A 19,231-nucleotide genomic window follows, 5' to 3' on the forward strand; every position below is an offset into this window, starting at 1 on the left:
GAATTTGGACCTGGGAGGTTTGTACCACTTCTTCCCCTTCCCCCTTTTCACCCCTCCCCACCCCATCAGTTAGTTCTCTGTCCCTGAGTTTATTTCTGCTGTGTCTCATTGGTTCTTTTGTTTGTTTGGTTTGTTTTTAGATTCCACCGATAAGTGGCAAAACAAGTCATGGTTATAATGTACAGCATAGGGGGAAAAGTCAATATTATTGTAATAACTTTGTACAGTGACAGATGGCGACTGGACTCATTGTGGCAATCACATTGTAAGGAATAGCAATTCCAATCGCTATGTTGTACACCTGAAAATAATATGAAGTGGTATGTCCGTGATACTTTAATAAAAGTAAATACCCAAACAAAATAAATCAAGAGAATTTCCACCCGGCTCCGTGAAACAAACCTTTGCTGGGCTCTAGGACTCGGCAAAGAGAAAAGAAATGCATAAGCCCTTTCAGCAGCCTCTAGCACTGCACCTCTCCCGCCAGACAGCCTCTCTCTCCTCACAAGAACCTCTTCTCGGGGCAGCCGGGCAGCCCGAGGCCCATTAGACCCAGGTAAGAAGCAATTAAGACTAATTAGCCCCGGCTGAGTAGCAGCAACCATGACTCAGCAGTTCCAAAGTAAACCAGAACCAGCCAGCTTTCCTTGCTTTCACCAGGAGAACCTGTGTCTTGGAAACCCCCCAAAATGCTCTCCAGTCTTGCTCCTCAAAGGGTGGGCCCAACACCAGCCTCTCCTGGGAGCTTGTTAGAAATGCAGACTCTCAGGCCAAACCCAGGCCTTCTGATTCTGAGTCTCCATCTGATACGATGCTCAGTGAGGTATGCCCACCTGGAGACCCTGACCCCACGGTCAACCAGATAGTCCTGCACCGTGACCTTGGCGGGGCCCATGGAAACAGGTTTCTCCCACCCCAGCAGCCCCCCATAAAAAAAATCCAGTTAACTGGCAGCTCTCAGCTGGAATGATCCCCAGAACATATGGGACATACGTTCCACGAACAGAGTGTATCCAAGGCATCGGCTACCTCGCTGGAGCCTGTGAGACTCGCGGAGATTCTGCAACTTGCCCAGGTCTCTCAGGCAGCGGTGGCTGAGGCAGGATTTGAACTCAGGGCTGCTGCCCGTGCCCTGCACTGGACAGCCCGCATGGGGAGAGAGAGGTTCCGCCCCACCCTTGAATATGGTCTGGGAAGTCCACACTGGGATAGCAGCAGGCCTCACATCTGGCCCACAAGCCAAACCACACCACGCACGCAGCATCCCCTTGGAACCAATAAAGTGCCTCAAGATGTGGAGGCCACGTTCCCACTGTTTTCCTAACACTGTTGGTATCTAGCAAGTCCATCCCGGGCGTGTGCGCTCGCTCGTTCTCTCTCTCAATCTCTCTCTCTCTCTGCTGTTGTGTTCACACAGCAGTCAGGACCCTGGGCCCTCCACGCCCATGCACTCACCACTCTGCCCCCAGCCTTTCTTCCCCCGCCACCCCCCCCCCCCACCCACCAGCCTGGTCCTGGCCGAGGAAAGCATTCCTGAGTCCCTCCTCCACCCCCTGGACAAGGCACCCTCTGGGCAAATCAGAATACCAGACACCACTTCCAGACCTGCTTTTACCACCTCCTATCTCTGACCTCACATTAAACAGACTCAAAGGGAGGTCCATTCCAAAGCCTGTGTTCTTTCCTGGACCCTGTATAGCCTCTTCAAAAAGAGGAAAAGAAGCCCTGGCCAGAGTGGCTAAGTTAGTTGAGAGTTGTTCCATACACTGGAAGGTCACGGGTTCGATTCCCAGTCGGGGCACATACCTAGGTTTCGGGTTCAATCCCCAGTTGGGGTGTGTACGGGAGGCAGCTGATCAATGTTTCTCTCTCCCTCTCTCTTTCTCCCTTGCCTTCTCTCTAAAAATCAATGAGCATGTCCTTGTGTAAGGATTAAAAAAATAAAATAAAATAACTGCCCAGCCAGTGTTGCTCAGTGGTTGAATGTTGACCTATGAACCAGGATGTCACAGTTTGATTCCCAATCAAGCGCACATACCTGGGTGGTGGGCTCGATCCTCAGTGTAGGGCGTGCAGAAGTTAATGTTTCTATCTGTCTCTCTCCCATCCTCTCTGAAATCAATTAAAAAATAAATAGCCAAAACTGGTTTGGCTCAGTGAATAGAGCATCGGCCTGCGAACTGAAGGGTCCCAGGTTCGATTCCGGTCAAGGGCATGTACCCTGGTTGCGGGCATATCCCTAGTGGGGGGTGTGCGGGAAGCAGCTGATCGATGTTTCTCTCTCATCGATGTTTCTAGCTCTCTGACCCTCTCTCTTCCTCTCTGTAAAAAATCAATAAAATATATTTAAAAACAAAAACAAAAACAAACAAAAAAGCTCCTTAGAGCACTCCAATGCTCTGCTACTCAAACCGTGGCCTACACAGCAGCACATAGCAGCAGCGTCATATGGGACTCAGTGAGCAATTGCAGTCTCGGCCTCACTCCAGGCCTACTGAAGCAGAATCTGCATTTTAACAAGAGCCCACGTGACCTGCGTGCACATTAATGTCTGAGAGGCGCCAGGCTTCGTGCCCTCCACTATTGCTGCAATGCTGTTCAGGTAGGTTCCCTGTGCCCATACCAGGAGACAGGCCCCCGGTACTCCAACCCTTCAGTAATATGAACACATGACGCTGAGTACCAGATTAGATTTTGTGTTGCGTCTATCCTTGGTGATCCAAAATGTAACATGGTTTTATTTGTCACTCGAAGCACAAAGGCTTGCCGCTATTTATCAATAAAGCACTTGCTCGGTGAGAACAGCAGACTCTAAATTCCTATTTCTATTTCTAAATGATCTTACAATCACAAACACAAATGCCTCGATGATACCCTTCTATGAGCCACTGCTAAAATAAGGATCCTTTGTCTTGGTAAAATTAGGACAAGGACTCATTTGTGTGGAATTTGTAAAGCATCATCTCTGCAGAGTTTTTATAACTTAATTAGCTTTTTGTTGACTGATCCTGGAGTGCTCTGTGCATTTGACAAGCGAATGAGATGGGAGGAGGAATGAAGGCATCCGAGAAAAAAAAACAAAAACGGTGAACTCTAAATGTCTGGAAGAGATTTCATTCCAACAGAACATGCATGAAGCCATAAATGGTTTGGCCTGCGGAATGAAAGGTCCCAGGTTCGATTCCGGTCAAGGGCATGTACCTTGGTTGCGGGCACATCCCCAGTAGGGGTATGCAAGAGGCAGCTGATGGATGATTCTCTCTCATCAATGTTTCTAACTCTCTACCCCTCTCTATTCCTCTCTGTAAAAAATCAATAAAATATATATATTTTTTAAAAACAGAACATGATGAAACTTTAGTCTAGAGAGGTAACCGGCCGTCACCTGGAGGGAACAACACATCTCCAAGGCCCCCCCAAGAAGAGCTGCTAACCTCAGCTCCACGTCTTGGCTGTATCCTTTGAGCCTTGCAGGGAGCAGGGCACACAGTAGGTGCTCAAAGGTTGTAGCAGATGTATTCACCTCAAGGAAAAAATCCCAGGAAGTCTGGTATGAGGCCAAGTATTGGCCAACTATCTCCTAGCGTGCCCAGCAGTATGCAGATGAAGGACAGCTTGTGGGAGGGGAGCTCTGACTTGGAGAGTAAGAGTTCACCCTGGCTGTCAGGAGCAAGGGTGCCTGCAGAGGCCTGCACTGTGGCTTTAAGTCCTGGTAGCAGTGAACGCTTGTCAAACATGCAGGATCTCGGGCCTCCTCCTAGACCTACTGAGTCAGAATCTGCACCAAACAAGATCCATCAGATTAATTTTGAGAAGTCTTGCTCTAGAAGCATTGAAATCTGTATGAGAAGCACTGAGCGGCCACCCACCATTGTGTTAGGATACAGAACCATTCTGGTAAAACGCCAAGACTGAAATAGAGGAGACGGAGGGCATACGGGTGGTCAGTAGAGCTGTCCACCCAGATGTATTCGGCTTGCTCCTTTTCTCCTTCGGGCACCCTAGGATTGAATTTCCCCACCCGCTTAAAGTTAGGTGTGGCTGTGCTGAAGTCAATGAAATAGGACCACGAATGTCAGGTGTCACCTCTGAGCAGAAGCTTTAAGAACGCGCTGTTTTAACATGGTCAATAGCAAGATCCTAGATACTGATTGCTCTGTCATCCTAGGTCCCAGAAGGTCTTACAACCAACCCTAACCCAACTTGCAACAGACTTGCAGCATGAGGAAGAAGCAAAATCATGTTGTTTTAACCACTGAGGTGAGGGGGTTGTTATGGCAGCAACCCATCCTGACTGATACAGCACATAAGCACACAATGCTGCCCGTTTTCAGGACGTTTCTCTTCCTCCCCATGGAGAACTACTCAAGCACTTCGTTACTTGAAGGTAGGACCCTGTAAACCCTAAAGAGCATTACTTCATTAGCCTCCTCACTCTTCTGACTTCACTCCGTCTTATTTTCCTCTTTCCCCAGATTTCCTCACATATTTATGCTTTTATCTTATTGCACCATATGCTTTTTGGTAAGCTGCTTTTGATTTTTTTTTTCAACATGGTGATAGACATGGTGATAGCCATACACACCAGACTTGGCTCCCAATGATTTTTGCTGTTTCCAAAAAAAAAAGTCAAATCCACCCTTCGAAAGACAAGATTTGCTGTTACTAAGGACATTTCAAAGAACAGATCCCTGGGCCAGCATGTATTTCTTCCACCTGTTCTTTCCACAAAAGGAGAAGTACAGAAAGCCTGGTACACACAGTCTCTGCTTTTAGAAAGCAGCTCATTCCTGGACACACCATCTCTTTCTGCCTCATCACAGGCAAACCCTGAACTGTGCTAACTCCATTAAAACACTTAGCATGATGGACCAACAGTTTGTATGTTTCCAATTCAGTTCCATTATCCAATTCAGTTCCATTATAAAGACGGCGCCCCTTCTGCATGCCTGACCGGGTGCTGCTCACAGGTGAACCTCATTTTGACAGCTCGTGTTCCGTGAGAAGCCACGGTGTACGGCGCTCTGGGTGCACAGCTCCTCCTTGAGACGCTTCCTGAGTCATTTCCACAACTGGAATTGCTGGCTCAGAGCGCACGTGTGTGTTACGTCTTTAGGTATACTTCCAGATATTTCCCTGGAGGGAGCATATGACGATTTCCCTACACCCTTGCCAGCACTCATTCATTTCCTTTTGACAGTTTTTATGAAAGCTATCTTTTCAAAAATTTGCAACTCGCTGATTACTCGTGAAAACGGAAATGCTGATGACTTTGTACATCTTTTATGATAAAGTATCTATCCAAGCTCTTGGCCTTTCTTGCACTGATGTGTTCCTTTGTTTTAAAAATAATTTATAAGAGCACTTTCGGCATTAAGATACTGACGTTTGCCCAGTTTTAGTTGCTTTTTACATCATTTTTCAAGGACGAGATCTCTGGTGGCAGAATGAGTGAATCACAGATGAGGAAAGTCCAGCAGGAAAAAGGGCATTGCAGCTGATCTGCAAGAGGTGAGGCCCCCTCCCCACCCCAGTTCATCCACCTTCTAATAGATTTCAAGTCCATCCCCTTCCCACCATCTCAGGTCCACCACCCTTTTCTGCCAGCCCTCTTCACATCCATTCTCCACACTCCCATCAAACCAAGGCTTCTGCTGCACTTAGAAAACTGTCTACCAACCGCTCAGAAGAAAGGTTAATTATGTAATGTAATAGAGGTGCTAAATATTGCTGTCATGGCAATCATTTACGATGTGTAAGTGCATCAAATTAACAGCTCGACTTTACCCAATGCTATATGTCAAATACATTCAATTAAAAAAATCCGTAGTTGCTTGAAACATACAGCCATGGTGAGTGTATTTACATCCCCCTGAAATTGACAAAAACTATGAATTGGGACTTCCCTCTCTCCACCTTCAACCCTCTACCCCCCAACCCCCCGCTGGTTGTTAAACATTTACCAGTACAACAGTGGAGGTGGTAGAATACCTGTCCTCCCAAAAATTGCTCAGGAGAGGAGAGAGTGCCAGATGGAGGAACACTTCTGACAGGAGACTGTCTCTGACAATCGAGGGGACAGACAAGAGAAACACACACGGGGGGAGGCAGCCCAGCGGATGCCCACATGACACTGAGGAGCACCTGGACCCTTGGAAGGAAGTTTTTAGTTAAGTCCCCAGAACATAAATGCAAAGCTGGGAAAGGGCAAAAAAAAAAAAAATCCCAAATTATTTAACAGGACTTTTCTCCCACCATGAAGAGTAGGGACTCAAAATATGAATTAAATTTGCCTGATCAGTATGGCTTACTGGTTGAGTGTTGACCTATGAACCAGAAGATCATGGTTCGTTTCCCAGTCAGGGCACATGCCTGGGTTCCAGGATCCATCCTCAGTAGGGTGCATGCGGGAGGCAGCCAATCAATGATTCTCTTTCATCATTGATGTTTCCATCCCTCTCTTCCTCTCCCTTCCTCTCTGAAATCAATAACAATATATTTAAAATAGGTGCATACATTAAATTCTTATAGAAATATAAAGTTACATATATTGGGGGGTGGGAGAGGCTATCCAACTTACCTCCCCCCTCCCTATCCCATCCCAACCTCTCTGCCCTTGCTCACCACTCTCTAACCATCCTGGAATAGTCTGGTCTCTCCAATAGATCAAATACACTCTCCTCTTCAGGATTATTTGCGCTTGTAGTGCCTCTGCCTCAAATCATTTCTCCCCAAATACTCCCATGCTGACTCCTGAGCCTCACTCAGGTCTCTGCCACCACCTTCTTGGAGAAGCCTTCCCTGACAGTCTTACCAGCTCTTCCCCGCTGCTCCTCCCACCCCATCGCAGCACCCTGTTTCATTGGCCACACATTCCCTTGGAATTACCACATTTCTTCTTGCTCGTTTACCATCTCCATCTTTCACAGCTTCACCTCCAGCACCTACAGTGCTCACAGCCCATCAGAAGCACTCGGTTAGAGATTGCCGGATGAATGAATGAATGAATGAATGACCAACTTTTGGACAGGGACTGGCAGAGGCACACAGCCCATAAGCTGAGAATGGCTAAATGGTTGAAAACAAAGCAAAAGAAGAAGAAGGAGACTTTGTGGCACATGAAAACTAAAGCAGATTCAAACTCCTGTGCCTATAAATAAAGTTTTATCGGAACACAACCAAGCCCATTCACTCGGGGATCATCTGTGGCTGCTTCCACACTCCGAGAGCAGAGCAGAGTGCTGTGACAGGGACCATATGCGCGCTCTCACGGCTTTGCACCGCCTCTGGCACCCTGCGAGTGACAGTGACGCAGCTGTGACTCGACTTTGTCTCCCGGGCGCGAAGCCTGAAATGTTTCCTGGCCTCCATAGAAAGTCTGCAGACGCCAGTGGAGAAGGAAAGGCTTTGAGAAATGTTTCTGAGGGAGAGCAAGGCTTGCTAACCTGAGGAAGCTATGAGGAAGGGAAGAGGGTGGAGGTTCAGTGTCAGGTGACAATAGGTGGACAATAGATGCTGGAGACTTTCACTCTAGCACAGATGGGAAGGAGGGGTGGTAGGGGAAGAGGGCAGTGAAGGGAGGAGAGATTGAGTTCAGTTTGCACATGTGAAATCCGAGTACCTGGGATCCAGTCTGGATACCAGCTCAAGAAGTGCGGCAAAGTCAGTGAACCAGAAAGTCCCCCTGAAAACAACCTTTATCAGATGGGAGTCAGGGAAAACACTACGTGTGAAAGGAGGAGGTGGGTGAGTCCCCGTGAGTCCACAGGAACCTCTCACGATCCCGCACCTGTTCCATCTACACCCCCGCAGTCCTGCAGGCTCTGGTCTGCCAGAGGACACGCCAGACCCCTGCTGGCCACCATTTCCACTTCTCTCCACAGGTGCTGACGCCACCCCAGGAGCCTGGCCAGGCAGGGGGAGAGGCAGACACTAATTGCACAATTAAGTACAAGGAGATCGGTCCTGACATTCTACTAGAAAGCTTGTCATGTGTCACCCTGCTGCTGTGAGTAATAAGAGAGCAATTTGGGAAAACAACGTCCCCTGGAGTGGCCTGCTACAAATCTTCATACCACCCTGGCTCCTGTGGCTCAGTTGGTGGGTGTTGTGCACAGAAAGGTTGCCGGTTCGATTCCCAGTGGGGGCACATGCCTGGATTGCGAGTTTGATCCCCAATAGGGGGCATTTGGGAGGTAGCCAATCGATGTTTCTCTCCCCCGCCCCCTTTCCCTGTTATGCTTTTCTTTTTTTTTCTTCTTTCTCTAAAAATCAAATTAAACAAAGAAAAAGCCTACTACTTTACACGTATACAAGGCTTCCTGGTTTACCAAACATTTTCTTTCACCCTGGAAGTGGAGATCAGCCTCCATGCTCACAGGTGAAGTCAACCAGGCCATTAGGTCAGAGCTGGGCCCTTTCCGACTGAGGAGAGTACCGGAAGGTCAGCATCTCATTCATGCTTCTAAGTCGTAATGGACGTGGGATGCAGGTGGTGGCTGACATGTCACGGATTCCTGCCAACTTGTTGCTAGGGAACTTTTATGGAGATGCCCCAATCCTTAGCATCTGTAAGCCCCGCCCACAGCTCTGCAGGCCTGTGGTGAGGCCGTCTGGACAGACCAGTACAGGAGGGAAGGCTCCTCCTGAACAGAGGTGGGCGGGCAGGGCTGGGCCAAAGGTAGACCTGCAAACAGCAGGAGCTACAAATGAAGGCCACAGCCCCACGTCAAAGGTCAGGAGGACTCAGTGAAGGTGCTGAAAGCAGCACCTTGGTCTTCTAGGTCACCATGACATACTCCACAAGCCACCAGCCCTAATTACACCTTCTGTGAACAGAGCTGGTGACCGCCTTAAAAATTATTGGCATGAGGGGCAGGGCCACACCCACATTAGGAAATGTTCCCATTACAGAAAAAGAGGCCCTGTGTTAAAATCAATTTGTCAAACATCTACCAGATGTCAGGCAGCTCCGTGTCTATTAATAACCAGCATCAAATAGCTCCGACCTGAAAATGCTGGGCTGGTATGTCAACAGGCCAGCGGACAGGCTCAGGCTTTCGGGACCGGAAAATCGGGTGGCACATTCAGCTGCATCGTTTACTGTGTGGCCTTTATAAAGAAATCCCTGGCATCTTGAAAGAGAAGAAACCCCGCCAAGGATGGCAATGGAGGATTTCCTAGCTGACGGCCAAGTCTCCTGTATTTCCCTCCCTCTGGGGGCCCTCTCCTCCTCCGTCTGGCCTGGCACTGCTTCCTCTGGAATGGATCATCTGTCCGGGCTGCTTTCCCCCTACCCTTCAGAGCAGCTGGTCTGCAAAATGGTCGTCAGTGAACCTGGCCTCCCTGAATCTACCTGCAGGCACCTCCCTCCCGCACTGGATCTGGACTGGTTCTGTGACTTACTTGATGAAGTGCTTTAAGAAGGCCAGATGATTGAAACTTTTGCGTTCTTGGAAGCCAACCATCATGTGAAACTTCAAGTGCCCTGTTGAAGCGAGAGGCCACTGGAAAGGTCCTGGAGGAGGAGCCACCACGTGGAGAGAAAGGCTGCATGGAAGAAGACCGAGGCGCCATGTTGGAGGTGCCAGCCCAGGGGACACTCTAGACTCCAGCTCCGGGCGCCATCTGCCTCCAGATGCATGGGAGACTCCAAGACAGACCAGCAGAAGAAGCCCCCAACGAGTCCTGTCAGCCCGCAGGATGTGTGAAATGACAATAAATGGCTGTTCTGAGAACTACGTCTTGGGGTGGCTTGTTGCGTAGCAAGAGATTAAACATCGTTCCTTCATTACCGACAGCACAGCCATCTCCCCCAGCTCCACATCTCTCTCCCACAGCCACACCTCGTAAACTCCACAGCACAGTCACCACAGGGAAGAGAAAGCAGAGAGAAAGAGGCCAAGTTCAAGGGTGACTCCCTACAATTGTCGAGTTCCTGGCCAACAGCATCCTATTCTGTTTGTACCTGAGGTCCAGACCCTCCAGCCAGAGCGTGGATTCCAGGAACAGCATGCGGGTCAAGGAAAGTTCTGTCTGTCGTGTTTGCGTTCCAATCTTACTAACCCCAGAAGTATTTCCCAAAGCTCTGGGAGTTTTCTCAAATGTCGTACAGTGTCTTCCAGGCCCCTGACCTCTGATCTCCATTCCAGGGAAAAGCAGGCCACAAGGAATTCCTGGGCCAGGGTTAGGCTACTGGACTTGCCCAGCCAGTGGGCCATGTCTGCCTCTCCAGCTCTTCCCCGGGGATGGAGATCCGGCTCCCTCCTCCTTCTGTCTTTCCCGGAAGCTGTTCCTCAGCCTCCATATACCCAAAAGTCTGGTGACAACCTCCTCCCCTGCTGGGCCTCCATGTCTATGGAGGTGATCTGGGGCCTGGCGTGGAGCCCACAGAATGTATGTGCTTCTGCAGACTCCAGCCTCATATGAGGCCTCCTTCATCACAGCTCCTCCTCGGCCAGGTCTCAAAGGTTAGGACAGTTCTCAGCTCTCCTCCCCATGGCTGACGAGACCCTCCAGGAGGATTTTTCTGGCTGCTTCTACCTATGGGCCTTTACACGTCATGGGCAGCAGGTGCGGGTCTGATCTAAGGCCCCCTCCCTTTTCTGGGAGGAACTGATCCCCTCCCCCTGGCCGCCCCTGCAAGGCTGCCCCATCCCCTGAAGAGCCGGGATCCTTGGGGCCAGTCCTTGGCCCTCCGCACTCCTCTGAGGTTTTCCTAGAGGCTGCCCCTTTCCTCAGAGTCTTGACCAAAGAGATTTCCCTAGTAACCAGGCTCAGAATCCACCAAACTGGCCGCTCCCCAAGGCCTGGCTGGCCGCCAGGGCAGCTCTGTCAGCCCTCTCAGGGTTCACTCCAGCTCCCCTTCATGGGCTCTGCTTCCTGCAAAGCTGGGCTCTCAGTTCTCCTTTTTTCTTGTTTTCATATGAACAAGGAAGACATCCTTGGGGAGTGTCCATTTTGCACATACTGTTCTCAACCTTTAGTGTCATCTTCCATCAAGATGGCGTTTTCTTCCTGGCCGGCATGGCTCAGTGGTTGAGTGTCAACCTAGGAACCAGGAGGTCACTGTTCAATTCCCAGGCAGGGCTCCATCCCCAGTGTGGTGTAAGCAGAAGGCAGCCAATTGATGATTCTCTCTGATCATTGATATTTCTATCTCTCAATAAAAATATAATAATAATAATAATAATAATAATAATAAAAAGATGGAGTTTTCCCGGTATCACTTTTTCCACGTGGGGTGGCGGTTACAGTAGAGCTGCCATTCCCGGCTGTGCACCCATCATCCCACTCCTCCCCCAGGAGACTGGTGCTGCCCATTCCATCTGTACTGCTGTCCCCTAGAGCTCCCCTGGCCTTCTGAACTCCAGGCCCCAGCAAGCTCAGTGCCAGCCACCACTTTGGCAAACATCCAGGAGCTTTACCGCTGTCAGGACCAGCGGGCTCCTTCTCTGGCTTCCTGGTCTCTGCACTCGCTCTCAGCCTTGACACACATCTGGCTGGTGTTCCTCCAGGCACGTGTTTCCATATGCTGGCCAGTCCACCCCCAGCCACTCCTCTGGGAGCTCTGCATTCCCCACCAAGTCCGTCTGTCCTTGAGGACTCTCCCGTCCGTCTGGAGGGGCTCGCTTGCATAGCCTCCATCCCTGGCCAGTCCTCAGTCCCGAAGCCCAGCTTGCTTGTAGGTGAGGCTCACAGATACAAAGGGCCTGGTCTCTAACCCTCTCCGTCGAAGCTGCATCTCTTCGGCCCTGACAAGTGCCAGGACTCAGAGCGAAAACCCCCGCCCTCACCCCTACCCCCACCCCAGTCCCTGCCTCCACCTGTGGGGAAACCAGCTGGCTCTGAGTGAAATCAAGCTTCAGGGTTAGCGGGAGAGATGCTCCAAGAGGGAAGGAGTAACTGACCTCATTTCAGCCCCAGTATTTCAGCCTCCCCTTAGGAATGCTGTCTCCACCATGCAGACCTCCAGGGCTGCACCTGCCCTTTCCCACATGGATCCACACCCTTCCCTCGCTGGCCTTTTAGGACCACTGAGCCCAGGCCACCATGTTTAAAAGAGACACAGGTACAGCGGTATTTCGGAGCCACCTGAGCTGCTAAGCAAATGTGCAAGCATTGCTCCTGGGGCCATCCCCTCCCCCTCTCTCATATTCAGTTTGCTGGCCTGTAAAATGGGTATGGCGCCTCCCCCTTCACAGAGCTGTTAGGGGAACGGATGACAGTGTATGCACCATGCCTAGCACCTAGTATTTTAGCCTAGTAGGTGCTCAACGAATGAAAGTGCTTCTCATCAGAGCTGCTCACACTGAGGCCCTTCCGTAACCAGTCCTGGTGGAAGTTGTCTGAGAAAGCCCCTTAGGCACCAGAGATTTCCTAAGCATGTAAATACCACGGGATGTGGCTGACACGCCCCAGGCTGTCCCAGCAGATCATCAGCTCGTCCCCCGGGTCTGGCCCACCCTCCCTTTCCGCCACTAAGCAATGCAGAGACACTCCATCTTACCAACACGAGCTACAAATCCACCAGCCTCATCCCCACCCAAAACACAGCTGGCCGAGTCCAGCCAGGGGCGTGCCTCCTCGCCAGACAGACATCCGACAGCCAAATGTCCACATCAGTATTTCCTGGAAAAGTGTGGCCACCACGGGAACTCTAAAACAGGAGCCTCCCTCGGGGCTTGGGAGCTAGAAAAGAAGGAGGGTGCGGGCCATGGTAGGAAACTACTCTACTCTCTTACCTCACACCTGAATCTGTGCACCTGAGCTTCTCCTACACTCACAGGTGCTCAAATATATAGAACAAGAGGGTTAGGAACCATACTCTGAGGCCCGTCGGGGGGAGGGGGGAAGCGGGAAGAGGATGTATCTTCCAGCCTACCTGCTCTCAAATACTACTGCGTAATTCATTCAGGGGGATTTTGCTGTTTTGCTCTGGACCATGTACCTCTAAGAGGCCAGACTCCATCTTTAATAAGGTTTCCACTGGATACTTCCCAGGTAAACTCACCCTGTGACCATTTCACCTCTATATTTCCTCTTTGCTTTCCTTTTCTCTCCTTTCTGGAGCTGCACACAGCATTTGCTGTCAAAATTTGCTACTTTGTTCTTTGCGAAGTAGGTCAGGGTTAAATTATAAACAAATTCAGTCTTCATGATTTGGGCAGCCTTTTTTACCAGAACGTTCTGGATACGTACACATTGGCAGTGAACCGCTCATTTCAGTACAACACTCCCCGGGTTACAGGGTCAGACAGCCTTTTTACTAAAAGAGATGTCCTATAAGGTCGCCTCCCCCTCCCCAGCCCCCTCCCACCTCCTCCTCCAGGACTTCAGAAACTTCCGATCCCCACTCAGGCTGGGACCATGAGCTCAGCGATTAGAGGACGGAGTGCCCTCCCAACTGTCACCCGGACAATAAGCAGCCAGTGGATTTGGCTCCACAGGTCCTGTAGCCCTGGGGTCAGGCCAGAACCCCGGGAACAGGCCACTTTCCGATTCTGGAGGGGAGGGGGCGCTGGCTGGAGGCTGTGGCACCCCTGAGTCAAGCCTGCTGAGGGGGCTCGGGCTGGTGGCCAGACAGGCTCAGCTGACCAGCAAGTGGGCGGCCCGAGGCGGCCAGGCAGCCTGATCCGGGGCAGCAAGACCGTCCACGGGTCTGCAGGCTCCGGGCTCCGGGCTGCAGACGCGGGGCTGAGGGGACAAGGGGGTGCCACTTTCCCAATCCCCGATACTTGGTGCATCTCCCTTAGACCTCTGGACTCAGCAGCCCTCCGCCGGCCCCTGGCGCTGCCGGGAACGCGCCCGCCCTCCCGCTCCAGAACTCGCACAGGCAACAAGTTCTGGCTTCCCGGGGGCGCGGCGATGTGCCGGGAGGCGCGGCACCGGGGGGCGGTCAGGGGGCGATCCCAGCGCCGCATGCACCCCAAGGGGCACCCACAGCCTTCCCATCCACAGGAGCGCGGAACCAGGGATCGGGCGCGCTCCGGCTGCCCCCGGGGCGCCCATCGGATAGGGCGGCCGCGGCAGCCCGGGAGCAGGCAACAGGTCTGCCAGCGCGCCAAGCACCGGAGCCCCAGACCTCCCTCCCAACCCCCGGCCCCTCGCCCCTTACCTCCAGCAACTGCACGTAGCTCGCTGGGAACCAGCCGCGGAGCCCGTCCTCCTTCTCGCCTTCCCACCAGCCGCCGTCCGGGACCTGCAGCAGCGTGAGGAGCTCGCCCGCGGCGAAGCGCAGCCCCTGGCTGTGCCGCTCCCCGGAGAAGGGGTACAGGGTCCGGCAGCGGGCTCCGGACATGGCCTTGGCGCCCGGGCTCACAGCGCAGCCTGCATCCCTGCCGAGCCCCGCGGGCTGGGCAGCGGCTCCGCGGGGTCCCAGGCGCCCGGCGCTCCGGGCTCCCGCGCTCTGGGCGCGCGCCGTGTCGGGGGTGCGCGGGGGTCCCCAGCCGGGCGGAGGGCGCGCGCTCGGCGCCGGGAAGCGGAGACTCGCTGGTGTCGGAGAGCAGGCGGCGGCGGCGACGCCCCCGGGCCGGGCAGCGCGCAGATCCCAGCTCCGGGCGGGGGGGCGGGGCGCAGGGGGAGGAGACCCGGGCGCCGCGGGCTCCGGAGACAACTTCCCGGGGCGGCGGCACGCGGGCCACCACCGCCGCGAGCCCGCCCGAGCCGGGGCCGCCTGGGCACGCGGAAAGGCGCGGCTCCCGGGGGAGGTGGGGTCCCGAGCATCCCCCTCCGCGGGGCTCCGCGGCGAGGGAGGGGCCCGGCGGACGCGGAGAGGGGCTGGCGGTTGGGTGGCCGAGCGAGCGGAGGATCTCTCTCCGCGACGCGGGGGCGGGGCGGGGGCTGGGCCGGAGCGGCCACGCCCGCTGAGGGCCGGGCGCTCGCTCGCCAAGGGGTCTGGTCGCTGGGGAGGGGTCTTCTCATTCACACCCCCAACACCTAGGGCGGCTGGAATAGAAACGCCCCTCTGTGCCTGATTTCTGGGTACGGTGGTGGGTGGCTGTGGGCACCCCCTCTGAAGTGCCCGTAGGGGAATGTGTTTGTGGCCATCACCGTGGTGGTTGAACCTGGGATTGAACTTGTCTCGCTGGGAACTGCACAGTGGGTGAAAGACGGGTTTGAAGCCTGGTTCCAGAGCTGGAAGCCAGCCAGGTGGCAGCGTATTGCATGGAGGCACCACAGGGAGGGGACAAATTGAAGTTGGTAGAATTAGAATCGGACCCTGGAGGATAAATGAAGGGAATGGTAAGAGAACCGGCCCTCACCGCTTTGCATGCCAAGGGGCTAGCCCAAGGCACCAGTTCTCCTGATATGGAGATGGGCCACATGCATGTACTCAGTCAACAAACATTCCTGGGAGGCTGCCTCATTCCAGGACATGTTCCAGATACCTACAAAGGCCAGTGAACATGGGTGCTGAAAGCTGACCTTGAACTGAGAATATAGCAGTAAAAGAAAGCTGGGTTTCTTTGTTAGCCAACGCCATAGAAAAACTTAAAGTCCGTTTTCTAAACTATAAATAGCTGGACCTTCTCTGTATACTTCTAGCTGCTCACCCTTACATCTTGCTCAGTAACCTTCCATGGCTCCCTATTGCCTATTAAATTAAGTAGAGACTTCTCAAACTGTGTGTTGCAGGCCCTCCATAATACTTTTCCTGCCTTATCTCTCACTATGGTTGCCTAGACCAGTGGTCGGCAAACTCATTAGTCAACAGAGCTAATTATCAACAGGACAACGATTGACATTTCTTTTGAAAGCCAAATTTTTTAAACTGAAACTTCTTCTAATGCCACATCTTCTAAATAGACTCGCCCAGGCCGTGGTATTTTGTGGAAGAGCCACACTCAAGGGGCCAAAGAGCTGCATGTGGCTCGAGAGCCACAGTTTGCCGACCACGGGCCTAGATATACTTTACAAAATCAGTTTAGGTTATAAGAGCCTTAAGAGCTTTCGTATCTTTCTATGCTTTGAGTCAGTGGTTCTCAATCCTGGCTGCACATTAGAATCACCTAAGTAACTTTAAAATATGCTGATGACCAGGCCCACCCCAGCTTTGAGAATCACTATTGAGCCATATTCTGCATTGAAGCCATCTCACCTGAGCAATGCAATCTGACCTCTGGCCACAGACAAGTTGACAAACACAGATTGTTTATAATACTTCATCAATTGCAAATTCACAAGCCCTTGGTTGGCTTAGAAACAGGAGAAGCAAAACTTGACCATGGGCACCAGTAAGAGTTCCTTAAATGTTGAGCTGCAAAATTTGTTATAGAAAACAGTCACTAAAAGTAACTGACATATTCAAGTGTCTGAAATGTCCAGTATCAGGGGAACATATGACTGTTCGCAGGCTGACCTCCGGTTTCATACCTGCTGGTAGGGCCCAGCTCAAGTTAGGAGAGCTGGTCCAGAACCTTCCTTCCACCCAGAATCCTCTGTGGTGCTCATGAGTAACCTGTGATCCAGTTTGGACTTGAGAAATGTCAACCTATACAGCCTTCCTTACACTTCAGCGCTAGATCACCCGCCTCAAGCAGTGCTGCAGCACCAACACTGCTCATGCTGTCTGTGTCTCCCAGTTCTTTCATTTCGTTTCTGTAATCATGTGAGCTGGTGTATCACTGCCCCCCCACACCTGTTTACAGGGAGAGAAACTGGGCTCTGAGGGTCTGACTTGCCCACACTCATATGGCTGGTCAACAGTAGACCCAGGCTTTGAACTCAGGTCTGGCTTATTGTACATCAAGTGCTTCTTTCTTTAGTCCATCTTGCCAGAGTCAGGGCACTGTCTTCATAGCCCATCCACAACTAGTATCTTAAAGAAGGGATCTCCGCCCAGGCCAGTGTGGCTCAGTTGGTTGTAATGTCATCCTGAGCACTGGAAACTCTCTGGTTCAATTCCTGGTCACAACCGAGTGCTCTCGCGTGCTCTCTCTCTCCGCGCCCCCCTCCCCCCCCCCCCCAAAAAAAAAAAAAGTTAACTGTTTTTAAAGAAAAAAGAAAGGACTTTCTGGTGATACTGCGGTCTTGATAGAAGTGAAACTGTTCTGTCAGTCAGAGAAACTTCTGGCCTGATTTAATCAATGGCATAACTTCTGACAAATCCCTAAGGCCTTTCGGCCTATTTGGTCTATTTTCCCATCTGTGATTGAGACTGAATCCAGTAGCTGGAATATGGGACTTGAGATGGTTAAATGTGTAGGCTCTGCACTCTCTGCATCCAAACCTCAATTCTGCCACTTTCTAGCCATGTGCTCTTGGGCAATTTATTTAACCTGTCTGAGCCTCCTTCTCATTATTAGAAGAAAATAATAGTAATATTTATATCATAGAGTTATTAAGAGGATTAATTGAGTAAAAATGTAAACTAGAGCAATACCAGGTACATTAAGTACTCAAATATTAGCCATTATTATTATCTATCTAGTGCATTGGCCCTGGTTATTTATTATCAATGCTTCTTCTTCCAGTGCAACAATAGAAGTGAAAACTTACATCTTTGGAATGCCAAAAATGTTAAAGCAACACACTCTGTGTTTCTGTCTTCTTGAAAGATTTTAAAGGAAAGATGAGTTTCTCTCTTATCTGTTTTCCCCTTTGCCTTCTTCCTCCCCCGTCTTCTATTACGATCTTGAACTATTTATTTTAATTTTTAATTATTTAATGTTTTGATAACTAAGCCATATTTTACTGATTAGACTTGTGGTAACCCAGGGGAGATATAGCATGCTTGTTTTAAACCTCCATCTATCCCTCGAAAAGCTTAGCATTGAGTCCTGTAAAGAGTGGGCATTCGTTCCTGCATTAATTCTGCATAGATTATCTGGACCCCTGTTCATATTCCAATTTTCCATATTGCCAAGTTAGTGTATAAACACATGTGTTAGAACATCCCGATTAGACTGTAAACACCTAGCTTTCTCTCAACGTGGTGCATTTCACTTCCAGATGCTGGCAGATGTTTCTTTTCTATCCAAGACAGCTTCATATGCCTTTCCATCATGAGCCGCTGGATGGCAGAGAAATATGAGGGTTTCCTTTTCTTAAAACGTTGAACATAAATTTGTCATATGACCCAGCAATTCCCTCATACCCAAGAGAAATGAAAACAAATGGCCACCAAAAAAAAAATAAAAATGTGTGGGGTATGTTCTTAGCAGCCTATTTACGATAGCCAAAAAGTGGAAATAATCCAAATGTCCCTCAGTTGCTGAACACACAGACAAGATTACCATGCCCATGCAACGGAACAGTCACTGGGCCATGAAGAGGAGCGGAGCACTGACACATGCGACAACATGGATGAACTTCAAAGACGAAGTGACAGACCAGGCACCAAAGCTTACGTGCTGTATGATTGCATTTATATGAAATGTCCAGAAAAGGCAAATCTGAAAGAGACAGTAAATAAATTAGCAATCGCCCGGGGCTAGGGCTGGTAATAGAGCGTACATAAGCTTCTTCCAGGGGTGCTGACAATGTTCTAAAATTGGATTGTGGTGATGCTTGCACAACTCAGGAAATCACTGAATTGTACACTTAAAACAAGTAAATTTTTGGTATGTAAATTATACTTCAATTAAGCTGTTAACATAAACCAAAAAATAAACAAGAGAAATAAAGGCCTCATTCATTCAACAAGAGCAGTTTTCCCTACCATGTGTGCAGTTCATTCTATGACAACCTGAAGAGCCATACGCACATGCTTTGAAATAGCCTGGAGACACACAGAGAGAGAAATGACAGCACATATAAAGAATTTCTCTCTTTTTTACTTTTATGTATTGAGTTTGAGAGGGGGGTGGTAGAGAGAGACAGAAAGAAACATCTATTTGCTGTTCCTCTTATCCATGCATTCATTGGTTGGTTGTCTGTGGCCTAACCAGGGATCAAACCCACAACTTTGGCATATGGAAACAATACTCCAGCCAAGTGAGCTACCTGGCCAGGGCTAGAGAATTTCTATAGATCCATGAGAAAAAGATGAATAGCTCAATAGAAAAAGGGCAAAAGACTTGAACAGGCATTTCACAAAAGAAGATATCCAAATGGCCAATAAATGAAAAGATTAACTTCATTATTCATCAAGAAAAGCAATCAAAATCCTAAGGAGGTAACAATATACACTCACCAGGTGGTAAGTCTAAAAGCAAAGTGGAAAATACCATATATTAGTGAGGGGGAGATGCACTTGGAGCGCTCACACCCTGTGGGAAAACTCCATATT

At 50.6% G+C, this 19,231-nt stretch overlaps 1 protein-coding gene across 1 annotated transcript in view; it reads right to left on the reverse strand.

Annotated features, from left to right (window-relative positions):
* Positions 1–14,812, reverse strand: part of GAS7 (growth arrest specific 7) — a gene marked incomplete at its 5' end in the record, with an annotated part of 195,460 nt that extends 180,648 nt beyond the window's left edge. The window contains one exon of the mRNA XM_084863929.1: positions 14,117–14,812. Within this exon, the coding sequence (XP_084720055.1) occupies positions 14,117–14,299 (183 nt within the window). The remainder of the gene's footprint in view (positions 1–14,116) is intronic.
* Between the last annotated feature and the right edge of the window lie 4,419 nt (positions 14,813–19,231).

This window comes from Pipistrellus hanaki, assembly GCF_964339955.1.
Source record: "Pipistrellus hanaki genome assembly, chromosome: 16".
In the NCBI taxonomy this organism is placed as follows: domain Eukaryota; kingdom Metazoa; phylum Chordata; class Mammalia; order Chiroptera; family Vespertilionidae; genus Pipistrellus; species Pipistrellus hanaki.